This window comes from Neomonachus schauinslandi, chromosome 6 (assembly GCF_002201575.2).
Source record: "Neomonachus schauinslandi chromosome 6, ASM220157v2, whole genome shotgun sequence".
Taxonomy (NCBI): Eukaryota; Metazoa; Chordata; class Mammalia; order Carnivora; family Phocidae; genus Neomonachus; species Neomonachus schauinslandi.
In genome coordinates this window covers 114,309,318-114,322,510 of record NC_058408.1, presented here as the reverse complement: position 1 = coordinate 114,322,510, position 13,193 = coordinate 114,309,318, and the positions used below count along the sequence as shown (strand labels likewise).

Sequence of the window (13,193 nt, the reverse complement as noted above, 5' to 3'; positions counted from 1 at the left end):
ATTTTTGCAAAGAGATCACTGAGTCACTCTGTTATTCTTTCAGTGCACGTCCTTATTCTGTTTGTAAATATTTTATTTATGATTTTGAGTGCATATTTATAAATGATAGTGGGCTGCAGTTTTCTTTTTGTTATGTTTGTCAGGTTTTGATATAAATATTATGCTAGCTTTACTGAAAAAAAAAACTGTTCTCCTTTCTTTTTATTCAAGAAGATGTTAAATCCATAATTCTTGTATTGTTTAAGTTGTTCCTATGAAACTCTTGGGTCCCAATTTTTTTTTCATTATTGCTCTGTTTAGGCTCTTAAATGTCTCTTTGACCTTGTTTATGTAATAGATATTTTATTCAGTTTTCACAAATAGTCTCTTTTAATTTATTTAATTTTCTATATGATTATTTCTCTCTTCTTATTCTTTATTTGTAGGGTCATGCTCTCTTTATCCCGAACCCTCCCATTACCTAAGGAGCTGTGGACTTGTGGATTGATTTAAAGAACCAACTTTGGATATATTCTCCAGATTTTTTTTCTGTCTAGTTTTAAGATTTTGGTATTTGGCATCTTCATTTTTGTTTTGTTTTGTTTTCTAGAATTAACGTGATTGCAGTTTTTAAAGACCTCTTGACTCAAATTTTTTCATGTCCATGTGGTTAAACTTTTTGTTTTTTATTGTTGTTATCCATTTCATTTTGTTTTGTCCTAGTCAGAGCATGTGAACAGTACATTTTCCTCCTTTGGAAAATTTACTCATGGTTCCATTATAGACCTAATGTTCAATGAATTTTGACGTTGGGTGCCTGAAAAAATGCATATTTGCTGTTTGTAGCATTAAGAGTTTGTTACCTTTCTAACCAGTTAATGTTATTTTTAAAAAGCAAACAAAATGAATAACATGAAAGCATGTAAAATAAAGAAAATCTATAGTATGGTGAGAGGAGTAAAAAAAAAAAAAAAGACCAATCATTTACATTATAATGTCAAACATGAAATCGTTATCTGGTATATTACAGATGTGACTCTTAAACTGGATCAAAAGCCAAGACCCAACAGCTGGGGCTGTGAGGACTGGGCTGGGCACTCCTATACAAGATGGCGGGATGTACATTAGATGGAGGAACATGCATGTATAATGTCTAAGGCAATCTTCCTGAGAAGTGGGTCCAAAAGAAAATACATGAAGGACACTTTGACCCACTATCCTACATCCCAGAATTCACACTAAGAAGAATATCAAACTACAGAGAAAGGATATCTGCTAGAGAAAGTTTATTACAGACTTTTTGTAGCAATGAACATTCTTAAAAACAACAAATTTCCATGTACAAATATAGATAATTCCCAACAACATGTTGAGAAAAAGAGGCAAGAGGGGTTTATGCGGCTTAACCCTCTGTAAGACTATGGTATAATCTTAGGTGTCTGGAAGAACATTCCACTAAAGTTCACAGTGGTTATCTCTGCATGGGTGTGTTTCAGGTGATTTTTACTTTCTATTTTTCTCTTTTGTTTAAATTGTAAAGGGTAAGCATGCATCATTTTACAGAAGCAATAAGGTTTCCCCACACAGAATCAAGCCTCCAGTCAACATTTGGGGTCTACAGAATGAAGTCAGAAGTTTTTAGCCTCCATGCAAATTCTTGTTGCTCTGGCTCACAATTACTCCCATTCACAGGCCACAAGGCCTTCACCCCCTCACACTTGCCTTCATGTCAAAAATGACCTCTTCACCTATCTCTAGTGGACCCTGAAGGCCTGAGTTAATGGCTCTCCATGACATGTATGTAGTTGGTGGGCATCTGTCTTCTCTAACAGGTTTCTACCTCACAGCTCGCTCATGTGTGAGGCCCACCTGTCACGGTGGAAGTTAACTCTTTGAGGGAAGAGGTCCCGTTCCACCCCTTACCAGCCCCTGAAGCTCCTGACCTAAAGCAGTTGCTCAGAAATGTTCCCCTGACTGAAGGCATTAAATCTCCCAGTGAAAAAACTCAAATATGTAAACAAACGGGAAATAGATGTCTTCTGGCAAGAGTGCATAAACTCCACTGGGGACACTTAGGCTGGGTTTTCCACTGAGCACCCAAGTTATCACAAGGAACCCACCTTGCCTTTTCTATCAAGAATTCTGAATAACACTTGCTAATTATCAGCAAGGGAAGTTGCTGGAAAAAGTCAAGGTGACTCTTCCAAACTTGTCTTCCCATCAGAACCTCCTCATGAGATGTGGGGAATGGGCCTCACCTGGTTCATGGTGGCTTTCAGCATTTCCAGAAGCAGCAGGGCACCTTCAGTGCACAACCCAGCCCGGAGGACTTCTTCATTGTGGTGCTTCTGCAGGAGCCACTGGAGCATGGCATCCAGGCTCTCCTGAAAGAGGGGGCAAGGGCTGTAGAGAGACATACGGAGGCACACCAAGGGGACTGGCTTTTCAGCCAGCACATCGTGTTTCCCAGGGGGCCTGAGTGGGAAAGGCAAAACAGCACAGTAACAGCTGAGGTGGCTAGCCCATGTGGAGAACTTCAGCCCCCTCAGTGGTGCATAAGGGAAATACACACCTCCAAGGAGATGCTGCAGACCGACCAGCAATTTGCATCAAATTTAGTTATTTCATTTGGTTTGAGATCACAATCAACTTCAATGAATTTTTGTAAATGAGATTACAGAGGACATATGAGGAATTCAAAGGCTTTGGGGAAAGTGCCAAATGTAGCAGAGGGAACATGGGGGTTGACCAGCGGGGCGATCTGACTTTGCCTCTTGAAAAGCTGGGCTTATGCAATCTATTCAGCCTCTCAGTTTCCTTCTCTGTAAAATGAAAATTACATTCTCTACCCCATGGGATGGTTATAAATATCAAGCAAAATAAAATATGTAAAACATCTATCACGGGTCCTGACATTCAGCAGATGTTTGTTCCCTATGATACATTTTTGGAGAAATAGAAATACAGTGTTTCGGTGAACCTAGCACAGCATATTAAGAACTTTATTTTGAAGTGTGATCTCTAATACTATTAGCATATATCAAGATTTAGATAGGTCAAATATAAGGATGTGCAAGACAGGTAAATTTTCTAGCCTTCTATTTACAGAGTCATGCCCCTCCCCCAATTTCAACTCAGTGCAATTTAACTCAACTCAATTGAGACTGAGAAACAATTTCTGAATCTGCTATTTTTCAGGCACCCAGGAAGGTAAGAAGTAGGGTCTGTTCTTGAGGAGCTCAGGGGCTAAGGAGAGAGGAAATCATGTAACTGTGTCAGGGCCATATAAGGGGAAGGTGTGCTAAGGCACACAGAAGGGAATGAGTCCCCCTGTCTAGGGATCTAAGCAGGAGGTGGAATCTGAGCTGAGTGCTGAGGGATGACCCCCTCACCAGGCAGGTGACATGGGAGTAAGAGCTCTTTAAAGGCACAGGGGAGGTAAGCACAAAGCAGCTGGTCTTATTGGAGAGGTGACTCAGGAGGTTCACAGCACAAAGGGCAGGCAAGCAAAGAAGCTGGTCAGGCACCCAATCACAAAGGGTCTTGATGCCGGCTATGGAGTCTGAACCCAATCCCACAGGGGGGATCATGAAGCTTCGGATGTGGTGCAAATGAATGAGTGAGTGGGTGTATGGTGAGAAGGTATACGTAGAGAGTGTAGGCTCTTCTTTGGAGAAATTTGGCTAAAGAAGGACAGGAGGATGATAAATAAGACAGCAGTTGGTCAAGAGTGTGAGTCAAGGGGGCAGCTTCTGGTTTTAGGTGGGACACAGTTCATTGTACATATGGTCTATGAGGAAAGAGTCCATAGAAAAGGAGGTGCTGAAATACAGGAGAAAGAAGGCCCAACCACTGGTGAGGTCACTCAGGAAAGAAGCCTGGAGCAGCCTGGAAGAGCTACCCTTTGCCAGTGGCAATAGAAAGAGGGTGAGGAAGAGGGTCATGGCATAAACAGGTGGTGGAAAGTGGGGTGCCAAGGCAATGCCCCCCTCTGGGGTCCTCCACTCCCAAGGTGAGGTAAGTCATCTAGCAAAGGGCAGCTTTGGGGCAGAAAGCTTGAGAGGATATATGGTTTACACTAAAATGTAGGGGAATTGAGGGGCATGGCTAAGGTAAAGAGACATGCTTTTTCAGAAGGCATAAACTGAGGATCTAATTCTGTGGTGGCAGCAATTCGCCTCCCTGTGCCACTCCCATCATCATGTGACTTCTCTAGCCATGCCCAGAAGGAGAAAGACTTAAAACACAGACCTGCTGGCAGGGAGGATGAGAGGCAGAGGCCCAGGAGCTCAGGGGATCTGAAGGGCTAGCCAAGGGGGTGGCACTGCGAGGGAAGGAAGTGGGTCAGAACACAACACGAGTTGGAGGAATGGATGGAGGTAGGGATGGAGAATCTTAGGGAACCATCTTGGTCACATGGGATCAGAAAACCAGGGGTGTCACTCCCTCCCAGGGGCACCCCAAGAACATACTTTGGGTCTATCCATCAGCTCTGTAAGTGGCATCTGCAGGAAGAAGGTGGACACAATGAGGTAGACTTCTGGAATATGCACATGGTGGCCCAGAAAGTCCTTCAAGACACGGAATCCAGGAAGCAGGCAGGGGCTCTGGTCAGGCGTGGGGGGGCTGGCTCTTCAGGTTATCTATTGATCAGGTGGAAGGGGCACAAAATCCAACTGAGAACAATTGCCATTGCTTCTGGTCAATGTGGGGATTGGGCACACAAAGGAATTCCCTGCCACCTACCCATCCCATAGAAATGCCAGATAGAAATGTATGTCATACATACATGGGCATAAGAAAGTATTCAACAAGAGTTCCTTTTCCTATTCCTGACATACTCATTCATTCCTTCATTCGTTTATTCAAAAACAGATACTTACTTCGTGCCTACCACCTTAGAGGAACTAGGGCAACTTTATACTAAGCAATAGAGACATAGCATTTCAACAAAATATGCAGAACCCCAGACCCTCACCAAGTACTTAGAATGTAGTGGGAGGGAGGGACATTAAGGAATTAAATACCAAAATAAATATATGCTTGTGAATTGTGACAAGCACCTTAAAGAAAAGTAATTGGGGCAAAGAGAGTATAACAGAGGCACCCTAATTCAGGTGGGACCCTCCTCTCCTGGAGGAAATGGCATTTGAACTGAGACCTGAGAGATGAACCCACACCAGCCAGGAGAGCCTTGCTGGTGTTGTGGGTTGGGGGAAACATTTCAGGAAGACGAAAAGAGCTCAGGAGATTTTGAGCAATGGAAGGAAGCTCCCAGCATCTGGAAAGCAGTGAGGACAAAAGAGGATCCTGTCCAGGAAGTAGGAGGGGACTGGGGCTGATTAGGGTCAGGGGTCAAGGTGATCCTACTGCAAGAGCTGTGAAGGCCCCAAGCAGGAAGGAGCCTGGCAGGTCCTCACTCACAGCCCAGGATGAGGTGGCGCCCCACCTCCTGGAAAAGGCCTCACACTCACCTATCACAATGTCCATGCCCTCTGAGCTGCGCTCCACCCAGGATCCTGCACACAGGCCATCTTTAAATTTCCCGCGGAGGGAGGGGCTTGCCAAAAAGTGCAGCAGCAGTTTCAACCCCAACACAGTGGTGCTGGGATGCACATGGCCCTGCACAAGGAGCAGGAACCAGTCAGGCCCCAGGTTCAGAAACATCTCTTCCTTTGTCCTGCGGGGGTCAATAAATGCAATAAATTATCTCTCAGTCTGTGAGCAAAGAACATGTCCAGAAAATATAAATAATGTCCAGCCTCACTTGTCACCTAGGAGAGGCAAATTAAGGTTAATCTGGATGTTACTTAGCAAAGAACATGTTATATTTTTAAGGAACGGTAAAATAAAATGCTGGCAAAGTTGCTGTTAAATGGCTGAATATGTTTATTAACAGCTGAAGTGTAAGTTGGCTAAACTATTCAAAGCAATTGAAAACTGTATCAACAGATGTACAAATGTGCAGGCCCCATGATAGCCCTATCCACTAGTATTCATACTTACAGAGTCTGACTAGCCACCCATCTAATTATATCAATACAGTCACATAAAACACATAATGGTTAGTTAACTCCCTTTTCAAATCCATGGGTCAAAATTAATCTAAATGGAATAGTCCAATATTTATGCAACGTAGGTGGAGGAGCAAGATAGCGGAGGAGTAGGAGACCTAAATTTCATCTGGTCCCAGGAATTCAGCTGGATAGGGATCAAACCATTCTGAACACCTACGAACTCAACAGGAGATCGAAGAAAAGAATAGCAGCAACTCTCTGAACAGAAAAGCGACCATTTTCTGGAAGGTAGGATGTGCAGAGAAGTGAATCAGAGGCGATATTCGGGAGGATAGACGGTAGGTGAGGCGGCCTCCATCGGCCGATTCTGGCAAGTGATAGAGCCACGGAACACAAAATTGAACTTTTAGATGTCGGCCCTGCTGTGGGACATTGCTCCAGTGGCTAAGCGGGGGGTGGAACCCTCATGGGACAGTGTGGTCTCAGGACCCTCAGGGTCATAGAAAGACCTGGGGTGCCTGAGTGCGGCAGAGCTCCCAGGTATTGGAGCGGGGAAGCCGGCTGCAGAGATGGAGCCAAGGTGCAGGCTCTCAGCTTGGGGTGGCCATAAACCGTGATCCATGGCACAGTCGGGCCACTGCTCCTCCAGCAGGGACCCAACAAGGGCAGATCCGGGGAGACTCCCCTTCCTCCCCCGGGGAGGAGCGGCGCGGGAGTGCACCGCAGGGATCTGCTGGGTTTGGAGACTCCACACCTAGTTGGGTGCCAGAGATAGAAACACTTGGTTACAGGCCAGGTGAGCACGAAGTGCAGCCGGAGACCGGGGAGATGGGAGTGACTGACTGCTTTTCTCTGTGGGCGCACTGAGGAGCGGGGCCCCGAGTTCTCGGCTCCTCTGGGGCGGAGATTGGGAAGCTGCCATTTTCACTCTCGGCCTCCAAAGCTGTAGGGAAAGCTTGCAGGGAACAAAAGCTCCCGAGAGCAAACCCGAGCAGAATACTTAGCCCGGACTGGCAAGGGCGGGGCAATTCCACCTTCCACAAAGACATTTGGGAACAATGGCAACAGGCCCCTCCCCCAGAAGATCAGCCCACCAAGACCAAGTTTACCCATCAATGAGAACAGCAGAACTCCAGCACTAGGAGAATATAGCACATAGAATTCATGGCTTTTTCCCCCCTGATTCTTTAGTCTTTCAAAGATAATTTTTTTAATTTTCTTTTTTTTCTTTTTCTTTTCTTTTTTGAATTTTTCTGTCCTTTTTTCAACCAATATCTTATCAATTCCTTTTTTAAAAATCTGTTTTATTTTTCATTTTTAGAGTCATATTTTATCCCTTCATTGTAGTTAACCTTATTTTTGGTATATATATACAAATTGTTCTTGCTTTAAAATTTGGGGATACAGTTTCTTCTAACAGACCAAAATATACCCTAAATCTCTAGTGTATGGCTTTGTTCTAGTCTCCTGCCTGATCACATTCTCTCCTTTTTTTTATTTTTTAAATTTCTCTTCTTTCTTTTTTCAACCAATTTCTTATCAATTCCTTTTATAAAATCTTTTATAATTTTCATCTTTACAGTCATAGTCCATCCCTTCACCGTATTTACCCTTATTTTTGTACATATATTTTTTTCTTTCTTTAAAATTTTGGGAGGCAGTTTCTTCTAACAGACCAAAATACGGCCAAAATCTAGTGTGTGGCACTGATCTATTCACCAGCCTGATCATATTTGATCATATCCTTTTGTTCTTTTTTCTTTCTTTCCCTTTCTTTTCCCCCAGTTTTGGGTCTCTTCTGATTTGTTCAGTGTATATTTTTCTGGGTCGTTGTTACCTTGTTAGCATTTTGTTCTCTCATTCATCTATTCTCCTCTGGACAAAATGACAAGATGGAAAAACTCATCTCAAAAAATAGAACAAGAGGCAGTACCAACTGCCAGGGACCTACTCAATACGGACATTAGTAAGATGTCGGAACTAGAGTTCAGAATGACGATTACAAAGATACTAGCTGGGCTTGAAAAAAGCATGGAAGATACTAGAGAAACGTTTTCTGGAGAAATAAAAGAACTAAAATCTAACCAAGTCGAAATCAAAAAGGCTATTAATGAGGTGCAATCAAAAATGGAGGCTCTAACTGCTAGGATAAATGAGGCAGAAGAGAGAATTAGTGATATAGAAGACCAAATGATGGAAAATAAAGAAGCTGAGAAAAAGAGAGATCAACAACTACTGGATCACAAGGGCAAAATTCAAGAAATAAGTGATACCATAAAACAAAACAATATTAGAATAATTGGGATCCCAGAAGAAGAAGAAAGAGAGAGAGGGGCAGAAGCTATATTGGAGCAAATTATAGCAGAGAACTTCCCTAATTTGGGAAGGAAATAGGCATCAAAATCCAGGAGGCACAGAAAACCCCCCCTCAAAATCAATAAAAATAGGTCAACACCCCAACATCTAATAATAAAACTTACGAGTCTCAGACAAAGAGAAAATCCTGAAAGCAGCTCAGGACAAGAGGTCTGTAACCTACAATGGTAGAAACATTAGATTGGCACCAGACCTATCCACAGAGACTTGGCAGGCCAGAAAGGACTGGCATGATATATTCAGAGCACTAAATGAGAAAAGTATGCAGCCAAGAATACTATATCCAGCTAGGCTGTCACTGAAAATAGGAGAGATAAACAGCTTCCAGGACAAACAAAAACTAAAAGAATTTGCAAACGCCAAACCAGCCCTACAAGAAATCTTGAAAGGGGTCCTCTAAGCAAAGAGAGAGCCTAAAAGTTACAAAGACCAGAAAGGAACACAGACAATATACAGTAACAGTCACCTTACAGGCAATACAATGACACTAAATTCCTATCTTTCAATAGTTACCCTGAATGTAAATGGGCTAAATGCCCCAATCAAAAGACACAGGGTATCAGATTGGATAAAAAAAACAAGACCCATCGATATGCTGCCTGCAAGAGACTCAGTTTAGACACAAAGACACCTCCAGATTGAAAGTGAGGGGGTGGAAAACCATTTACCATGCTAATGGGACACCAAAAGAAAGCTGGGGTGGCAATCCTTATATCAGACAAATTAGATTTTAAACCAAAGACTATAATAAGAGATGACAAAGGACACTATATCCTACTTAAAGGGTCTATCCAACAAGAAGATCTAGCAATTGTAAATATCTATGCCCCTAACATGGGAGCAGCCAATTAATAACAAAATCAAAGAAACACATCGACAACAATACAATAATAGTAGGGGACTTTAACAACCCCCTCACTGAAATGGACAGATCATCTAAGGAAAGATCAACAAGGAAATAAAGACTTTAAATTACACAGTGGACCAAATGGACTTCACAGATATATTCAGAACATTCCATCCCAAAGCAACAGAATAGATTCTTCTCTAGTGCCCATGGAACATTCTCCAGAATAGATCACATCTTAGGTCACAAATCAGGTCTTAATTGGCACCAAAAGACTGGGATCATTCCCTGCATATTTTTGGACCACAATGCTTTGAAACTAGAACTCAATCACAGGAGGAAAATCAGAAAGAACTCAAATACATGGAGGCTAAAGAGCATCCTACTAAAGAATGAATGGGTCAACCAGGAAATTAAAGAATTTAAAAAATTCATGGAAACAAATGAAAATGAAAACACAACTATTCAAAATCTTTGGGATGCAGCAAGGCGGTCCTAAGAGGAAAGTATATAGCAATACAAGCCTTTCTCAAGAAACAAGAAAGGTCTCAAGTACACAACCTAACCCTACACCTAAAGGAGCTGGAGAAGGAACAGCAAATAAAGCCTAAACCCAGCAGGAGAAGAGAAATAATAAAGATCAGAGCAGAAATCAATGAAATAGAAACCAAAAGAATAGTAGAACAGATCAACGAAACTAGGAGGTGGTTCTTTGAAAGAATTAATAAGATTCATAAACCCCTGGCCAGACTTATCAAAAAGAAAAGAGAAAGGACCCAAATAAATAAAATCATGAATGAAAGAGGAGAGATCACAACCAACACCGAAGAAATACAAACAATTATAAGAACGTATTATGAGCAACTCTATGCCAGCAAATTAGATAATCTGGAAGAAATGGATGCATTCCTAGAGAGGTATCAACTACCAAAACTGAACCTAGAAGAAATAGAAAACCTGAACAGACCCATAACCACTAAGGAAATTGAAGCAGTCATCAAAAATCTCCCAAGAAACAAGAGCCCAGGGCCAGATGGCTTCCCAGGGGAATTCTACCAAACATTTCAAGAAGAATTAATACCTATTCTTCTGAAACTGTTCCAAAAAACAGAAATGGAAGGAAAACTTCCAAACTCATTTTATGAGGCCAGCATTACCTTGATCCCCAAATCAAACAAAGACCCCATCAAAAAGGAGAATTACAGACCAATATCCCTGATGAACATGGATGCAAAAATTCTCACCAAATACTAGCCAACAGGATCCAACAGTACATTAAAAGGATTCACCACAACCAAGTGGGATTTATTCCTGGGCTGCAAGGTCGGTTCAACATCTGCAAATCAATCAATGTGATACAATACATTAATAAAAGAAAGAACAAGAACCATCTGATCCTCTCAATAGATGCAGAAAAAGCATTTGACAAAGTACAGCATCCTTTCTTGATCAAAACTCTTCAGAGTGTAGGGATAGAGGGTACATACCTCAATATCATAAAAGCCATCTATGAAAAACCTTCAGTGAATATCATTCTCAATGGGGAAAAACTGAGAGCTTTCCCCCTAAGGTCAGGAACGCGGCAGGGATGTCCACTATCACCACTGCTATTCCACATAGTATTAGAAGTCCTAGCCACAGCAATCAGACAACAAAAAGAAATAAAAGGCATCCAAATTGGCAAAGAAGAAGTCAAACTCTCACTCTTTGAAGATGATATGATACTTTATGTGGAAAACCCCAAAGACTCCACCCCAAAACTGCTAGAACTCATACAGGAATTCAGTTAAGTGGCAGGATATACAATCAATGCACAGAAATCAGTGGCATTCCTATACACCAACAACAAGACAGAAGAGAGAGAAATTAAGGAGTCGATCCCATTTACAATTGCACCCAAAACCATAAGATACCTAGGAATAAATCTAACCAAAGAGGCAAAGGATCTGTACTCAGAAAACTATAAAATACTCATGAAAGAAATTGAGGAAGACACAAAGAAATGGAAAAACGTTCCATGCTCATGGATTGGAAGAACAAATATTGTGAAGATGTCAATGTTACCTAGAGCAATCTACACATTCAATGCAATCCCCATCAAAATACCCTCAACTTTTTTTAAAGAAATGGAACAAATAATCTTAAAATTTGTATGGAACCAGAAAAGACCCTGCATAGCCAGAGGAATGTTGAAAAAGAAAAGCAAAGCTGGTGACATCACAATTCCGGACTTCCAGCTCTATTACAAAGCTGTCATCATCAAGACAGTATGGTAGTGGCACAAAAACAGACACATAGATCAATGGAACAGAAGAGAGAGCCCAGAAATGGACCCTCAACTGTATGGTCAACTCATCTTTGACAAAGCAGGAAAGAATATCCAATGGAAAAAAGACAGTCTCTTCAACAAATGGTGTTGGGAAAATTGGATAGCCACATGCAGAAGAATAAAACTGGACCATTTCCTTACACCACACACAAAAATAGACTCAAAATGGATGAAAGACCTCAATGTGAGACAGGAGTCCATCAAAATCCTAGAGGAGAACACAGGCAGCAACCTCTTCGACCTCAGCTGCAGCAACTTCTTCCTAGAAACATTGCCAAAGGCAAGGGAAGCAAGGACAAAAATGAACTATTGGGACTTCATCAAGATAAAAAGCTTTTGCACAGCAAAAGAAATAGTCAACAAAACCAAAAGACAACCGACAGAAAGGGAGAAGATATTTGCAAATGACATATCAGATAAAGGGCTAGTATCCAAAATCTATAAAGAACTTATCAAACTCAACACCCAAAGAACAAAGAATCCAATCAAGAAATGGGCAGAAGACATGAACAGACAATTTTCCAAAGAAGACATCCAAATGGCCCACAGACACATGAAAAAGTGCTCAACATCGCTCGGCATCAGTGAAATCCAAATCAAAACCTCAATGAGATACCACCTCACACCAGTGGCTAAAATTAACAAGTCAGGAAATTTCAGATGTTGGCGGGGACGCGGAGAAAGGGGAACCCTCCTACACTGTTGGTGGGAATGGAAGCTGGTGTAGCCACTCTGGAAAACAGTATGGAGGTTCCTCAAAAAGTTGAAAATAGAGCTACCATACGACCCAGCAATTGCACTACTGGGTATTTACCCCAAAGATACAAATGTAGTGATCCCAAGAGGTACGTGCACCCCGATGTTTAGAGCAGTAATGTCCACAATAGCCAAACTATGGAAAGAGCCAACATATCCATCAACAGATGAATGGATAAAGAAGATCTGGTATATATATATATACATATATATATATACACAATGGAATATTATGCAGCCAATCACACACACACAAAAAAAAACACGAAATCTTGTCATTTGCAACAACATGGATGGAACTAGAGGCTATCATGCTAAGTGAAATAGGTCAATCAGAGAAAGACATGTATCATATGATCTCACTGATATGAGGAATTCTTAATCTCAGGAAAAAAACTGAAGGTTGCTGGAGTGGTGGGGGGTGGGAAGAATGGGGTGGCTGGGTGATGGACACTGGGGAGGGTATGTGCTATGGTGAGCACTGTGAATTGTGTAAGACTGATGAATCACAGACCTGTACCTCTGAAACAAATAATACATTATATGTTAAAAACAAAAAAAAGATAGTAGGAAGGGAAAAATGAAGTGGGGAAAATCGGAGGGGGAGACAAACCATGAGAGACTATGGTCTCTGAGAAACAAAGGGAGGGTTCTAAAATGGAGGGGGTGGGGGGATGGGTTAGCCTGGTGATGGGTATTAAAGAGGGCACGTATTGAATGGAGCACTGGGTGTTATACGCAAACAATGAATCATGGAACACCATATCAAAAAAATTAATTAAAAAATATTTATGCAATTTTATCAGTTTAGGCAAAATACATGTTTAACTGTCACTTTCAAAAATGAATTTAAAAATGATGAGTTTGGAGAATACAAACTTGCTAGAAG

The 13,193-nt window shown here is 41.7% G+C and overlaps 1 protein-coding gene across 1 annotated transcript in view; it reads right to left on the bottom strand.

The window, feature by feature from the left end:
- The window catches only part of WDFY4 (WDFY family member 4), a 277,946-nt gene that overhangs the window by 168,191 nt on the left and 96,562 nt on the right, over nucleotides 1-13,193 (bottom strand). The window contains 4 exon segments of the mRNA XM_021699514.2: nucleotides 2,238-2,363; nucleotides 4,452-4,604; nucleotides 4,606-4,622; nucleotides 5,454-5,659. Coding sequence (XP_021555189.2) covers nucleotides 2,238-2,363; nucleotides 4,452-4,604; nucleotides 4,606-4,622; nucleotides 5,454-5,659 — 502 coding nt within the window.